Source organism: Gavia stellata, chromosome 11 (assembly GCF_030936135.1).
Source record: "Gavia stellata isolate bGavSte3 chromosome 11, bGavSte3.hap2, whole genome shotgun sequence".
Taxonomy (NCBI): Eukaryota; Metazoa; Chordata; class Aves; order Gaviiformes; family Gaviidae; genus Gavia; species Gavia stellata.
This window is the reverse complement of record NC_082604.1, coordinates 1,898,150-1,912,733: the sequence shown is the minus strand read 5'-3', so window position 1 is coordinate 1,912,733 and position 14,584 is coordinate 1,898,150. Positions and strand designations below refer to the sequence as shown.

Genomic DNA, 14,584 nt, shown 5'->3' with positions numbered 1-14,584 from the left:
CACAAAGGTGATGAAAGGGCTGGAGAACCTGCCCTGTAAGAAAAGCTTGAAGGAGTTCGGTCTTTTCCCCCTGGAGAAGAGAAGGCTCAGGGGGGACCTCATCGCAGTATTCAGTGCTTCAAGGGCAGCTGTAAAGAGGACAGAGGCTCTCTCTTCACAAGGAGCCACATGGAGAAGACAAGGGGCAACTTTGGGAGAGGTTTCATCTCAACATAAGAAAGAATTTTTTTATGGCAAGAACAATCATTCACTGGATTAACCTCCCCAGGGACGTGGTGGAGTTCCCGTCACTGGAAGTTTTCAAGATGCGACTGGACAGGTTGCTGGAAAATCTCAGCTAGGCTGCCTTTCCCATGAAAGGTTGGACCAGATGATCTTTCCAGGTCCCTTCCAACCTGGACTGTTCTGTGATCCTGCAATCCTGATCTCCTCCGTTCCCTTCCCTCCCTCCTCTACCCGCCGTCTGCAATTTCTGCTGTCCTGGAGGGCACGGCCAATGCCCCAGGGAGGACATTCATCATATCTTTCTGCCCTACCCACCACCCCTTTTTCCAAGGTTTGTAGGAAATGTGTATTTTTGAGAGCTCCATGTCTCTACGGGTGCAATGGGGCAACGATTCCTAACTTCACCGGAGGGGACAGGCTAACCGTCGCAATGACACCCTCCCACCCCAGCCACGTTACCCCCATCTCCCAAGCAAGCCACGAACAGCTCCAGGAGTTTCAGGAGCAGATCCAGTGACTCTCCCAAGCCTTTGTGGCTCCAAAGCTCAGAGGTGCTGAAAACACCATGACAATTGTCAGCTTTGGGCTTTGAAGGGAGAGCCGCAGGGAAGCCGGGAAGCCCATTGCCATGCGTCGGAGGGATGCCCACCTCTCTGTTTGGGCGGATGCTCTGCCGTGGAGTTGCATGATTCATCTCCACGCTGTGACGAGCTGCCTGTGCCAGTGCCGGGTTCTCATTGCGCAACGAAACCTCGTTAGACACAGCGCAAGCCAGCCGGCTCCTGCAGCGTTCCACAAAGAGCAATAACATTTTAATCTGACGTGTGAAGAGAGCCAGCGATAACACCACTGAGCCCGGTCTCCGGGGTTTCTCTTTCCCCCCAGGGATGCCTGGAGGCAGGCTGCCTCTCCCCAAGGGATGGCCCCCATCCTGGGGGACCTCGAGGTGGCAGAAATGCCACTGACCTCTCTCTTCCCTTCTTCGGGGGGCATGGCATGATGCATGCCAAGAACTGACCTCTGGGGCATTCCTCACCCTCTCTACCCTGCTCTGCACTTCGTGCCGGTGCCTCTCCCTTGATGTGTCTTTCTGTTGAGAAGTGCTGATATCCATCTCCCCCTTTCATGGTAGCTGAGCAGCCCCTGAAGAAACGGAGGCGTCATCAGAGCTTTGAAGAGTTTGGCCTTTTTATTGGTGTACTGATAAGACAGAATTATCTCTATGGCATTTAAAGGGGGGAAAAAGGAAGATCCTTCTTTCTTCCTTCTTTCCATCCATCCCTCCCTCCCTCACGCTGTGTATTCCATATTCTACTCTAAGTTTGTCTTTACGATTTCTCAGGCAGTTAACCTGTTTCTAGCTAAAAAAGACCTAGGTGGCCTGAGAAGAAGGTCTTGTTGGAGGAGGCGCATGGTGAGGGCTTGGGGGAACACCTAGTCTTTCTCCTGTCTGTTTTTGTTATTCCGTATTTGCAGGAAAATTTAAAAGCAGGTTGTTCGGTGGCTGCTGTCTCCCTTACTCCCAATACCAAGCTGCTGTACGAAAACGCCTCTCACTCCTGCAGCAGAGCTGATGAAACAGCACACAGGGCTGTGGGTTCAGAGATCCCACACATCTGTCCCCATACGCAGGAGACGGCCGGGGCTGTGGGTGCAGCAGGACACACTCCTTGCATCAGGCACCGATTCGCCCGGAGGGGAGGTCCGAAGAGTGCCTGGTGCTTCTGCTCCCACCAGAAAACGGGGAAAGCAAAGTCCTCCCTCCAAATCCCTATCTCCTGCGGCTTCTGAGCAAAGGGCAGATGGTGGCAGGGACCCGGTGGGAGCTGCTCGCGTTCGGACACACTCCCTCCTCTCCTGCTGGAGCCACGGGACGAGCCGCTGCCCGGGAAGTGCCTAATTCGATGCCCCACTCCATGGCGGAGCCCTTTTGCAGCAGGACAGGGATGCCACGCTCACACCAGGAGTTTGATGCCCACCTTGGCTGCCCCGGAGGGGTACACCCCAAAACCACGACACAGTACCCAGAACCGAAGGGCTGCTCCCAGGCTGATGCCAACCGACGCTCCTACCCTTGTTATCCCTTTACTTTCCTCATGTGGGTAACACCTTGAGGTGGGAGCGCCTCCGGGTAAAGCTGCATGGCACGGAATAGGATTTGGGATCCTGGACACCCCATGTGCGGGAGCCAAATTCATCCCAGAGAGTGGCCTAAAATCCCTCTAGACAGACCATCAGGTCTGTCCCAGGGCAAGCAGGAGGCAGGAAAGGCAGCAAGAAGGCAACAAGTTCCTGCTGCATTTGGGGTCCAGCAATGCAGAACAACCCCTGCCCAATGCTCTCCTTCCCACTTCTTATTTCACTTAGCCTGTCCATGCATTGGAGACAGCTATTTGACAGCCTGTTTCATAAAGTGTCATCATTAGGCACAAGAGTTAACAGCCCTTTTCTCTCACCCCACCCCAGCATGACTTGGCCAGGGCTGCTCTTCCAGAATGGATAGTTCTTACTTCTTCTGTGCTTGGGAACACTATGCTGAGCTGATTTTGCCCTGGCTGCATCCCCGGCAGGTTATCCTCACAGCCGGGAAGATGCCAAGCTTCCGTAGGGACCCAGACGCGTGCGCGCTTATTTCCATCATGAAAGAGCGATGGGGAGTGGGGTGGTCGCTGTCCCTCTGCCCCTCTGGGTGCAACCCCCACCTCCTCCTGCAGTTCGTAGCTCCAAATTGGGGTGCTGATCCCCCGCTTGGCCATGGGGAGGGGGCACAGACAAGGAGGCCACATCAACCTGGAGATGCTCCGGAGCAGACACAAGTGTGCAAACGTGGCCAGGGAGGGGACGCTGCCCGTGGCCACCTGCCCGTGGCACTTTCCCGGGTGGCACTGTGTCACCCCACGCTCCCACTCGGTGCCCGGGCAGGGGACGGAGCTGCCCCCTCTCCCGGCGGCGATGCCGGAGCCATGGGGGGTTCCCTGCCAGCCCTCCCACGGGCAGGAAATCGCACCCCGCGCTTCGCATTTCTCAAGAAAGAGTGAAAATGCTTCAAAAGTGAGAACGTGGCCAAATGACAGCGAAGGGCTTTGCTATGGAAATGCCGAGCTGTGTTCCCCGGGGCTGGTGGCTCCCGGCATCGCGCTGGGACGCGGCGGGTGGCCGCGCTCGACCTTTGTTCTCGCTGGCATCTTCTTGGCGGATGCCGGCGACTGAAACCAAAGCCCCAGGTCCCACCGCGCTGGCGCCGGCAGGTCAGGAACAACGAGCCCCTTTCAGGAAACCGGGAAATAAAGGAAAGCAGAAAAGGACAATTTAACATCCAGGAATGGAAATGACTCAGGGGGTTTAAAACGCAGAGAAGAGGAGGAGGAAAAGGGTCCCGGCCCCTTTCTGATGGCCACGTGGCTTTGTCACAAGTTCGCACATTGTCCCTTGCGTTTCCTACCTTGCCCCTTACGTCAGGGTTTGGCCCGTGCCGCCTCTTTAGCGGGGCTGGAGGGCACAGAGGCATCCAGCCTCGCTGCCTCCTTGCCGGGCTTCTGCGGTGACGGCTTCCCAAAGGCCGGGCAAGGCTTGGGGCTGTCTCCTCCACCGGGAATCAGTTTCGGTGCTGCAGAGCGGCTGCCGGGGCCGGAGCCGGCAGCGGGGACGGCCGGGAGGGTGAAGCTGCGGCACTGCGGAAGATACCGGTGCGCACACCCAGGAGCACATTCCTGACTGTGTCACGCTCACGAATCCGTGTTATCCCGTGGACGAGCAGCAGCCCAGGGGTTTCCAGCCATGCTTTTCCTGTCCCCAAATTCCTGAGAAGGGGCTTTGTGAACGCACCTGTGGCGTCACCTCCCTGGGTGCCTCTTTGATGGGGAACTGTGGCCAAAGTACCCTTGCTGGGGAGCAGGGATGTCCCCTGGGTTACCCAAGTGCTGGTTTTGGGACACCCTGCCCTGCCCCAGGAGAAGTGGAGAGCACCCAGGATGAGGAATGAGGGGGAGCAGGAGTGCCCCAACCTTGTGCCACCCTCACCTGGGGTCAGACCCAGCATCCCCCCCAAACAAGGGGGAGTCTCAGGGCTCCGGCTCCGAGGTGTGGAAGCAACCTGCTCTTCCCTGGAGCGATGGGGCAGGTAGGAGCAGTGCTAGAGCCATGTCTCAGGGGACGGCTGCCCGTGGGGACATCCCCATCAACCTCTTTCCAACGGGACCGGCCCTGGTCCCCCCATCGCTCCAGCTGAGGCCCCACCGAGGCTGCTTGGGATTCCCCCTGGGCAGGGAGGGATCTTTCCTCTCCTTCCTCCACCGAGGAAGAGCCATATCAGTCACCAGCTCACGACGCAGCAAGAAAAGGAGTGAGGGGACCGGGCAAAAGCCAGGAGGACATCATTCCCACCCGTGCCCTCCCCAGGCACACTGAGGAGTGTTCCCCATCTGAGTCGCGGCTGTGGGAAAAGCCATGGAAATGGGGTTCACATCCCAGTGCGCGCGGCGGACAGTCCGGGGGCTCCCCCCGCCGTGCACCCCGCATGGATCCTGGCACTGGGGAACAGCACAGGAAGGGTGCTTGTGTGATTCCTTGAACTCCAGCTCTCCTTCCCACCTGGTTGCACTTTGAATCGGGAGCTTGGGAGAGAACAGGTACCTGGAGGGAGCTTTATAGGGCAAATTGCCACGGAGCGGTTTGGGGAGTTCAGCATCCAGCAGCGGGGCTCGGTGGCCGGGGAAGGATCTCACCACCATAACCGTCACTCCAGGAGATGCGCTGAGCTCAGCCTAAAGCCGGCTGCAAACCTCCTCTCCATCGCAGGCACCTTCAACTGCCCGCAACGCCCTGGTTATCCGGGCTTGGCACGGCCGAGGCATTTTGGGAGCCGCGAAGACAGCCAAGGTGATCTCATCCCGCGAGTATTTTCTTGGCTCATTCGTCTTGCTCCAACGCCTCGCCGATAAGGCTCGGCGGTGAGGTCAGTGGGAGGGTTTTGCATTGCAGAGCCGTGTGTCACCCAGGGAGCCTGGGACACCGGCACCTGCGTTCGCCCGCCGCTCCTGCGGATCCAGCCGGAGCCATGAGTCCCTGCCCCACGGCACGGCCCCAGCCGGGCTTCCCACCCGCACGCTCCCACCTGGGCAAGAGGATCCATGTGGGCAGCCCCTCTGGTGCCCCCCATGCTGCCTGCTGCCCGCGGGACCAGCCCGGCGCAGGGCTGCCGGCTGCTATTTCACCTTCTCCGGGGGAATACAAAAAGATTGAGGCTTTTCTTACCTCCAGCATTAGAAAGAAGAATAGGAAACTCTTCAGATCATTTTCCAAAGTGGTGTTATCAGCCCAGGAGGGGTTTCCTGCTGCCAAAAATAGAGCGGTGTTAAGATAGAAAGGGAAGCGGGATGACGCAGGCATAGATAAGCCCGGCGGATGAGCCGGGAGAGGCTGCCAGGGGAGCTGGGCTGGCTCCCTTGGAGCTTGGGGTGGGTCACCCCATCCCCTTGGGAATGAGCAGGGCAGAGACACAGCCGGGCTTGGTATCTCTGAGCCGTGCGTGCGTCCGTCCATCCGTCCGTCCATCCATCCATCCAGCCGGTGCGGGGCCTGGGCTGATGTTTCCAGGCTCAGCACATGCTTGGGGACGCACGGATGAGCCCCATGCCCTCCTCTCCTCTCCTACCCACGAAGGGGTAGACCCTCGCCAGGGTTTTGGGGTCTCCCCCGCACCCGCAGGGCCAATTCCCACCTCCGAAACTCCAACCAGGCAGATCTGACTTGTCACTGGTAAAACTGGGCCAAAAAACTTGTTTCTTGAGCCCCATTACTGTTTGACAAGCTCCCGGGCGCTAAGTACAGGCTCAGGACCTGCCTGGGTGGGGATGCTCTTAGGCTTTGGTAAGCCCGAATCCAGACGGACCACGTCGGAGCCGTGTCCTTCATCTCTGGGTCTGTAACACGGCGCTCCTCTTCCTCCAAGCACCCACTCCTTCTCCCCCTGCACCTTCTCTGCATGCTCCCCTCCCTGCCTTTGAGTCTGTTACCTGCTGTGCGTCGGGGATTTCTAATTTTTTCCCCATTTTTTGGAAGAAAACCCAGAGGGAGAGAGCTGCACCTGCAGCCCCCAACCTGCTATCGCATCCCGTGGCTTTTGGGGCGTTTGGGGTGGCCCGGGGGTGATTCCGGGGTGCGATAGGGTGGATTTCACACCAGGAAAAGCAACAAATCAAGGAGACGAGGCTGGAGACCACCCTGTCCCCCCTCCCCGGACCTGCCTCCTGGGTCTGTGCCGGTCGGAAGATGCCGAGTTCCCTCTCGCAAGAATGGGAGCTTAATGTCCCGTAGCTAATTAGCAATTTTCCCCTGCACCTGCCTCTCCATCACCGCCACCGCCCCTCCGACCATCTGCCGTCTCGGGGCCCCGCAGGCAGCGGCGGCTTTGGGCTCCGCACCGGCAGCCTTGGGTGCTTGGGACCGAGACGGGGCTTGTGTTCCTCTGCTTTGGGGTTGGGGGTTCTCAGCGTCCCCCCCGAAGATGAGCTGGAGCTCTTTGGTGTTGAAAGGGGAAAAGGAATTTGGTCCCTGATGGCTCCCTCTGTCCCCTTGTACCCCCAAGCGTGGTGGGTGGCCAAGCCCCGCCGTGGTCCTGTGGCCGTGCTGCAAACGGTGTCTGCCTGAAAAGGGAAACTGAGGCTGGGAGAGAGGCAGGGGATACCCAGAGGTGCCGAGCCCAGCGCCCGACAGCCAAGAGCTGGCAGGGACGACTTCGCTTGCAGCGAGCCGACATCCCCCAGCCCAGGGGGGGACGCGAGGAGGGGGGCCGTGAGGGCAGAGCAGATGGGGCCGGCAGGTTTTTGTGGGGCTGGCTTGGCCCTGTAGACAATGGCGCGTCTCGCCGAGCTGCGATTAAACAGAAAGATTTATGCTGCCGGACAGCTGGCGGGCAGAACTCGCCGGCCCCCCCATCCCGGCAGCTGCCAGCTCCCCGCACGCATGCGACGCGCACCGGCCTCCGGCCTGCTGCTGCATCTGCTCCCCGGGCCCCTCGCACGCTCGCCAGCGCCCGTGACACCCCCGTGGCACGTGCGTGGCCTCTCGCGCACCCCGGGGACACGCTGCCGGCCGAGGGCCCCGAGCATCCCTCCACCCTCGTGGCACGCTCCCCGCACCCTCGTGGCACGCTTGCGGGGCTGGGAATGACACCCCCGGGGTTCACGGTGCCGGGGGGGGGGGGGTTGGTGGGGGTGGGAAAGGTCTGGGGGAGTTTTTGGGGGGATTTGGAGGAGGGTCGGAGGGGGGATTGGGGATGGACATCCCGCTCCCTCCCCGGGGGTCTGCAACGGTCAGCTCGGGCCGGCTGCGGTTGTCCCACGACCCCCGTGTCCCCGTGTCCCCGTGTCCCCGTGGCCGTGCTCCCTCTGCCGGTAGCGGCCCCGGCGGTGCGGGGCGGTGCGGGGCGGAGCGGAGCGGGCGGGTCCGGCCCCTGCATTCCGGGCATAGCAGCGCCCGGGCCGGCCCCCGCTGCCGGCGGGACGCCCAGTGCCGCCGCCGCTCTCCCCGGGCAGCACCGCCGCCGCCCCGCTCCGCCATGCCCCGGTAAGTGACCGCCCCGGCGGGGCTCCCACCGGCACCGGGACCTCCCCGCGGGACCGGGACCTCCGTGCGGGACCGGCTCGGCTCGCCCCGGCTGCGGGGGGGAGAGGGGGGGGGGTCCTGCCCGCTTCCCGGTGGCTCCGTGCCCGCCTCCCGGTGGCTCCGTGCCCGGTGCCCCCCGGGGCCACCTCGGTCCCCGTCCCCGGGGCAGCGCCGGTGCCTGCGGGAGGTCCCGGTGCCGTGGGGAGCCAGCCCCGAGCCGGCTCCGGCCCCTGGATCGGGCCCCGGCCCCTGGATCTGGCCCCGGCCATGGGTGTGATGAGAGCGCCAGAGCTCAGCCACCGCAGCGGGGAGGCTGCGGCCGCCTTCCCACCACCGCCGCCACGGGCTCTCGCCCGGCCGGCACGTCCTGGCCAGCCTGCCAGTGTGCTGAGCGGGATTCCTGGAAAACAAACCCTTGTCGATTAGGGTCTGCGCTGCGTCCTGCCTGGGCCGCTTCCCAATTATCCCCTCTTTTCCCCGTGCAGGTGCCTCGGCGTGGCCGGTTGCTGCTAAGGTCCCCGGGGACGCCCTTCTCGGGTGGAAACGTGGCTTCGCCGACGGCGCGGGCGGAGATGAGGACGGCGGAAGACTCGAACGGGACGGTCCTGCACCGCCTGATCCAGGAGCAGCTGCGTTATGGGAACCTCACGGAGAACCGCACGCTGCTGGCCATCCAGCAGCAGGCCCTGCGCGGCGGCGGCGGCGGTGTCGGTGGTGCCGGTGGTGCCGGCAGCCCCCGCTCCTCCCTGGAGAGCCTCAGCCCCGAGGAGAGCCAAATGGTGCAGCAATCCACGCGGCAGGAGCCCCAGGGCCAGGAGCATCACTCCGACCACGTCTACTTGGAGAACAGCGTCTATCGGCTCTGCCAGCCCCAGCACAAGGGCGAGGAGCTCCCGACCTACGAGGAGGCCAAGGCGCATTCCCAGTACTACGCCTCGCAGCGGGGTGGGCAGCAGCCCGGAGGGGCCAGCCCGGGAATTCGGGGTGAAAATGGTCCGCGTGGGGCCGAGAGCGGCGCCCGACGCCCCGACGAGGGGCTGAAGGACCTGAAGCACGGCCACGTGCGGTCGCTGAGCGAGCGGCTGATGCGGATGTCGCTGGAGAGGAACGGGGCCAAAGCGCAGAGCCCCATCAGTGCCTCCCACAGCTACCCCCAGCTCTCCCGCCATCACCAGCTCGCTGCCCTCCGAGGGCAGCACCCGGAGGGGCCGGAACCGCGGGGACCCCCTCCGGAGTATCCCTACGTCATCCCATCCCAGGATGCTTACCTGGCCGAACCTGGACCCTGCTCCCGGGAAGGTCCTGGATTTCAGCATCCTGAAATCAGGTAACCCACAGACCCTGGGCCCCGCTTTTGGGGTGCCCACCGGGTGCCTCCCAGCTGCGGTGCCCCGGAATGGATGCTCGGAAGATGCGGGATGCGGAGAGCAGTGGGGGGCCTGGGGCAGCCCTTGCTGAACCCCTCGTCCTTGCAGGGCTGGATCCGGCTCAGCCCGCAGGGATCCTCGGGGTCCCCTCCGGTCCTCTCCTCTCCCCAGTTTCCTCCAGCACAGTTGGGTTTTTCCAACCGGTGATAAAAATCTCGCTGCCTCTGCAGACCCTGCCCCCTCCCCATGTGCTGGGAGGAATTTGGGGTTAATTTAGGAGCTGGAACCAGCTCAGGAAATGGCTAAATTTAGAACAGGCATGGGGCAGGGTGCACTGCAAACGCGCTCCCCACTCCAAGGCAACCCAGCCCGGTTTGCTCCCGGTGCTGCGGGATTGCTGCCGAGCCGAGCCCGGGCTGGTGCGGGGCAGTTAGCGGAGGCGATGAACAGCGACAGGCAGCTTGACACCTCTGGCAAAGCCCCAGGTTGTCTCCGAGAGGGCCACGGAGAGGTCTGGGAAGCCCGGAGGTCCAGGCATTGCCTGGCATTTGGGGAAGGCTGGAAGCAACTTCTTCCACTGCGAAAAACGATGGGAAGAAGGGAATTGGAGGCTCGATGGGAGGACGCACGCTGCTCCCAGCCCTGCTGACCTATCCGGCTGGAGAGCGATAGCATCTCCGGCAGGAAAAACTTCTCCTTCCAGGGAACAAAGAGGGGAAGGGGAGCTGCGAGGAAGATGTATTTATTCTTCCCCGCTCCTATATCATCCCGCAGGAATGCAGGCCCTTGGCTTGCGGCCCGTGGCGGAGCGGGGCCAGGCCGTGCATGGCCGCCCCGCTCGGGGTATTCGAGGCGGCCGCGGGATGTCGAGGAACTCAGGGTGGTTGCGCGAGGGGCGGCCGGGCTGGCCCTGTTCCTCCGAATATAGCGAGGACGTATTAATAGCCCAGTAGCGGTGAGCTGTGCCAGGAGCCCTTGCTTTGCCCAGAAAACAAGGAAAAGGGGCAGCGCTGCTGGCTTCCAAGGTGCATCCTTTGCCGAGCTGTCGTCCATCTGCAGCACCCCCAGGAATAGGGTGGGCTTGGGGGGCTGGGAGCCCACCCTGACCCACCAGCCAGGTCCTGGAGTTGCCAGGTCAAGGCATCCCTGTGAGACGGGGTTTATTTCGTGTTCGAGGGTGGTCGGGTGAGCACTGTTTTGAAAGCAAACACTTCCCGGCTCTGAAAAGCAAGATAGGCGCTTCCCGGAGCCTCCCTCCTCCTTTGGGGTGACCCGGAGGCACCGGCACCCACTTGGCCCATGGGTTTGGAGCAGTCGGTGGGATGCTGGGGATGCGGTCGGCTCTCCCGCCCTGCCAAGCCTCTGGAGCATCCCTCTCTTCCCTCCCTGCAGGGTGCTGCCCACCCACGTCCCCGCCGCTTTCCTGCCGCCGCCGGGCGCCCTGTGCCCGGGCACGCTGGGTCCCACCGGCGTGGAGGCACTGGTGAGCGCCCAGGCGGTCTCAGCCAGCAGCCGCCTGGCCCGGGCGGATGCGGTCCTGCGGGAGAATGAGAGACTCCAGTGGGAGAGCGAGAAGCTGCGGCGGGAGCTGGAGAGCTGCGCCGAGAAGGCGAGCCGCATCCAGAAGGTGAGCGAACGGCGGCAGCCCCGTGCCCGTGGCATCATGTCCCCCCGCCCGGGGGGATGCTCAACCAGCTGCTGTGAAAATTCACCCCCTTTAGTGTTTTAATCCCTTCTCCTCCTCCCTCCGGTGGCTTGTTCCCCTCCGAGCAGCTGCATTTCGGCAGTGCGGCAGCCGGGATGGGGGAGAAGGAGCCCATTCTCCGGTGACCTCCTCCCTCCGCCTGTCCCCCCCATCCCCGGCCGCCACAGAAAGCCCTTTGTGCAGCCGCGTACAAGGGGCGGCTGTTCCCCGCCGGCCGGGCTATGGCAGAGCCAAAACCTGCGGAGGGACTCTTCTGCAAGAAGAAAGGCAGAAAAAATTAGTTTTCCCCCCAAAACGTGTGCTGGGGGTCAGCTGGGGGGGGGGCCATGGGTGCACTGAGCTCCTCTGGCAGCTCGGGTTCGGCCGAGCGACGCGGGTGAGCTTTGGCCAGCATCTCCCTTTCCTTTCCTCATTCCACGAATATCTAACCCCGGCCTGTCCCTTCCTCCGCCCCAGCTGGAGAGCGAGATCCAGCGCATCTCGGAGGATTACGAAAACCTCATCAAGGCGTCTTCCAAGCGGGAAGCCTTGGAGAAAGCCATGAGGAACAAGAGAGACGGCGAGATGCGACGGCTCCAGGACTTCAACCGGGACCTGAAAGGTGAGTGACCCTCTGCGTCCCCATCCCCACGGGCGCTCTCCATCCCCTGGCTTTTCCCCCCGGGTGTTTCCGCCGGGAGCCAGGCTTCTCCCTCTTCCTCCGGCTGAAATCTTGTATTTAAATCTTAATTGGGTTTAATTGCCTTTGGACCAGAGCGGTTGGAATCGGCGAACAAGCAGCTGGCCAGCAAGACCCAGGAAAGCCAGGAGAGCAACCAGGGCAGCGTGGCCAAACTCCTGGCGCAGAGTAAGTCCCGGGGGATGCCCATCCTTGCCCGGCTCCCCGTGGCATCCGTGAGCGGGACAGCGGGGCTCGGCGTGCTCCCTTTTGGCTGGAGGAGGAGGAGGCGGGTGGCGGACGGCAGCTCTCGCCCGTCCCTGGGGAGGATGGAGCCGCTCTTGGCGCTGGACTCGAGCCATTAATCCCGGCCAGCCGGCCGGCGGCGTGACCCGCATTCTCTGCATTCCTGCTGCCGTGCTGGCTCTTCCAGCACCGAGCCCGCACTCCCGCCCCGCGCCAGTCCGGCCCTTCTCTCCCTCCTCCCTCCTACGCCTCGCAGCTGCGCAGGCTTGGGCTTTTTTTTGGGAAAATATACCTAAATCCATTATTTTAGCAGAGAGAGACAGTGTTGATGTTATGTGGGAGGAATTGCGTCCCCTTCCCTAAGGTGGCTGGATTCGTGCCGGGCAGCGTTTACTCTCCACGAGCCAAAATTTGGGCTGGAACGTGGCAAATGGAGGCTTTCGGCTATCTGCCCAAGCGGCTGGGATGCCCCTGGCTCCCATATACCACGTGTGCTGGGGGGGGGGGATGGCATGGTCGGGTTTTGGGGAGCAAAGACCCCCCGTGGGGCTTCGTGGAGCAGCCTTAGGGCAGTGAAGCCTCCTCGGCTGAGACTTGGGGGCTCTCTTGCAGGCTACGAGCACCAGCAGGAGAAGGAGAAGCTGGAGCGGGAGGTCTCCCTGCTGCGCAGTGCCAACGAGGACCAGCGGCGGCGGGCAGAGCTGCTGGAGCAGGCGCTGGGCAGCGCCCAGGCGCGGGCGGCCAAGGCGGAGGCTGAGCTGCGGAAGAAGCGAGCCTACGTGGAGAAGGTGGAGCGGCTGCAGGCAGCCCTGGGCCAGCTCCAGGCTGCCTGCGAGAAGCGGGAGCAGCTTGAGCTGCGGCTCCGCACCCGCCTGGAGCAGGAGCTGAAGATGCTGCGGGCTCAGCAGGTGGGTGCCAGTGAGACAAGGCGGTGGGTGCTGGTGGGTCGTGGTGGGTGCTGCATCCTCCCAGCACCTCCTCATCCTCTCTTTTGGTTTTTTTTTTTGCCGCTGCAGAGGCAGGCGGGTGCCGCGGGCGGGGGTATGCCGGAGCTGAGCGCGCACACGCTCTCCGAGCAGCTGAGGGAGAAGGAGGAGAAGATCCTGGCCCTGGAGGCTGACATGACCAAGTGGGAGCAGAAGTACCTGGAGGAGTGCACCATGCGGCAGTTTGCCATGGACGCCGCGGCCACTGCGGCCGCCCAGCGGGACACCACCCTCATCAGCCATTCCCCGCGGCACTCCCCCAACAGCAGCTTCAACGAGGACCTGCTCCTGGCCAGCCACAAGCACCAGGAGATGGAGAACAGGTAGGCCCACCTCGCCGACAAGCTTGCACCATGGTCTGACCGAGCAGTGCCCGCATCCTCCTCTCCCCCTTTGGCTCCTCTCCCACCTTCTGCCTCTTCTCCTCTCCAGGTTAAAAGCCCTTCACGCCCAAATCCTGGAGAAGGATGCCGTCATCAAGGTCCTGCAGCAGCGCTCGCGGAGGGACCCCAGCAAAGCCCTGCAGGGCTCCCTGCGGCCGGCCAAGTCCGTGCCCTCCGTCTTCGCCGCCTCCGCCGCCCCGAGCTGGCCAGGGGCTGGCCAGAGCGACCGGCTGGCCGAGGGCAGCTCCCAGGGCAGCACAGGTAAATAGAGGCACCTGCCTGCTCCCTGCCTTCACTCGCCAGCAGTTTTCTCTGGGGTTTTGGAAGTAGAGAGCTTGGGGAGGGGGGATTTCTCCAGTGAGCTGTAGGGACCGGCCGGAGGAGCCAGCAATCCCTAACGGCATCTCCTCCAGCAGGCAAAGCCACTGCCGAAGGGGCAGCAGCGCCCGCTGCCCTCCCCCTGCCCTCCCACTCCAAGCACGGCAGCAAGGACGGCAGCACGCAGACGGACGGGGCGGCCGAGAGCAGCGGCCAGGGCGAGGGCACCGAGCGCCCGGCCAATTTGCTGGGTGAGTCCCCTGGGTCTGGCACGGGGGAGAGCCGGGGATGCTCCAGCACGTGGGCTTAGCATCCAGGAGACGGGCTTTGCACAAGCACCGGGGATTTTTTTAGAGGCCCCAGCTGAGCCTGGTGGGTTTGAATCCCTGCAATCACTCGTTGCTTTTTTATTTTTAAGGTGCGGAGCTTTTTTCTTGAATGCCTTGGGGGGAGGCTGGACCAGCGGTACGCTTGCCACCGGCCCTTTGGTTGGGTGGGCGCTGGGCCGATGCTTTTCACCTCTCCTCCAGCTCTCACCTTCTTTCTCTGCAGAGAGCTCGGCCGCTGCCAGAGTCCCGGACCTGTCCGACATGGTGGAGATCCTGATTTAAGGCCACCCAGGGGCTGCACACTGGCCCCTCTGCCCTCCCTGAGCCTGCCCGGGATGGAGGAGCCTGCGGGAAGGAGGACCGAGCCTGGAGCTCAGCGGTGTCCCTGCGGCTGCTCTCAGCAGGTGGCCCCATGGGTGGGAGGGCCACCGTCCCCGCTCGGCGCCCGCACGGGTCCCCAGCTGCGCAGGGCACGCTGGAGCCCAGGGACCCCGCAGCGGCAGCGGGGGCTCGTGACCCCCCCTGTAAATACACTTGAGTTTTGTACGACGGGAGCAGGCGTATTTATCGTTTCAGCCTCTTCTCCTTCCCGAGGCGGGGGGTTTCTTTCCATCCCCTCCCTCGTCGGCTCCATCCCCATCCCGGCTCCATCCCATCCCACCTCTGGGTCTTGGCCATCCGCACCCACCCAGGTTCTTGGCCTCTGACTGGAAAATCCCTCTCTATTCACCCAAGCTGTACCCACAAGCTGATGTGAGAGGG

The 14,584-nt window shown here is 62.9% G+C and overlaps 1 protein-coding gene across 1 annotated transcript; it reads left to right on the top strand.

Moving 5' to 3' along the window:
- The first annotated feature begins 8,335 nt into the window (after positions 1-8,335).
- On the top strand, positions 8,336-14,247 carry AMOTL2 (angiomotin like 2). Its single transcript, XM_059822390.1, has 10 exons — positions 8,336-9,157; positions 10,512-10,514; positions 10,590-10,824; positions 11,359-11,503; positions 11,657-11,749; positions 12,419-12,714; positions 12,823-13,115; positions 13,225-13,436; positions 13,589-13,744; positions 14,046-14,247. The coding sequence occupies exons 1-10, from the start codon at positions 8,403-8,405 to the stop codon at positions 14,102-14,104; spliced, it is 2,247 nt and encodes a 748-aa protein (XP_059678373.1). The 5' UTR covers positions 8,336-8,402; the 3' UTR covers positions 14,105-14,247.
- The last annotated feature ends 337 nt before the right edge of the window (positions 14,248-14,584 follow it).

Excerpts from the sequence above, each read along its gene's own strand:
- AMOTL2 (XM_059822390.1), top strand. The coding sequence starts at position 8,403 with ATGAGGACGGCGGAAGACTCGAACGGGACGGTCCTGCACCGCCTGATC. Across the intron at positions 12,715-12,822 it reads AGATGCTGCGGGCTCAGCAG|AGGCAGGCGGGTGCCGCGGG; the intron begins GTGGGTGCCAGT and ends TTGCCGCTGCAG. Across the intron at positions 13,116-13,224 it reads CACCAGGAGATGGAGAACAG|GTTAAAAGCCCTTCACGCCC; the intron begins GTAGGCCCACCT and ends TCTCCTCTCCAG.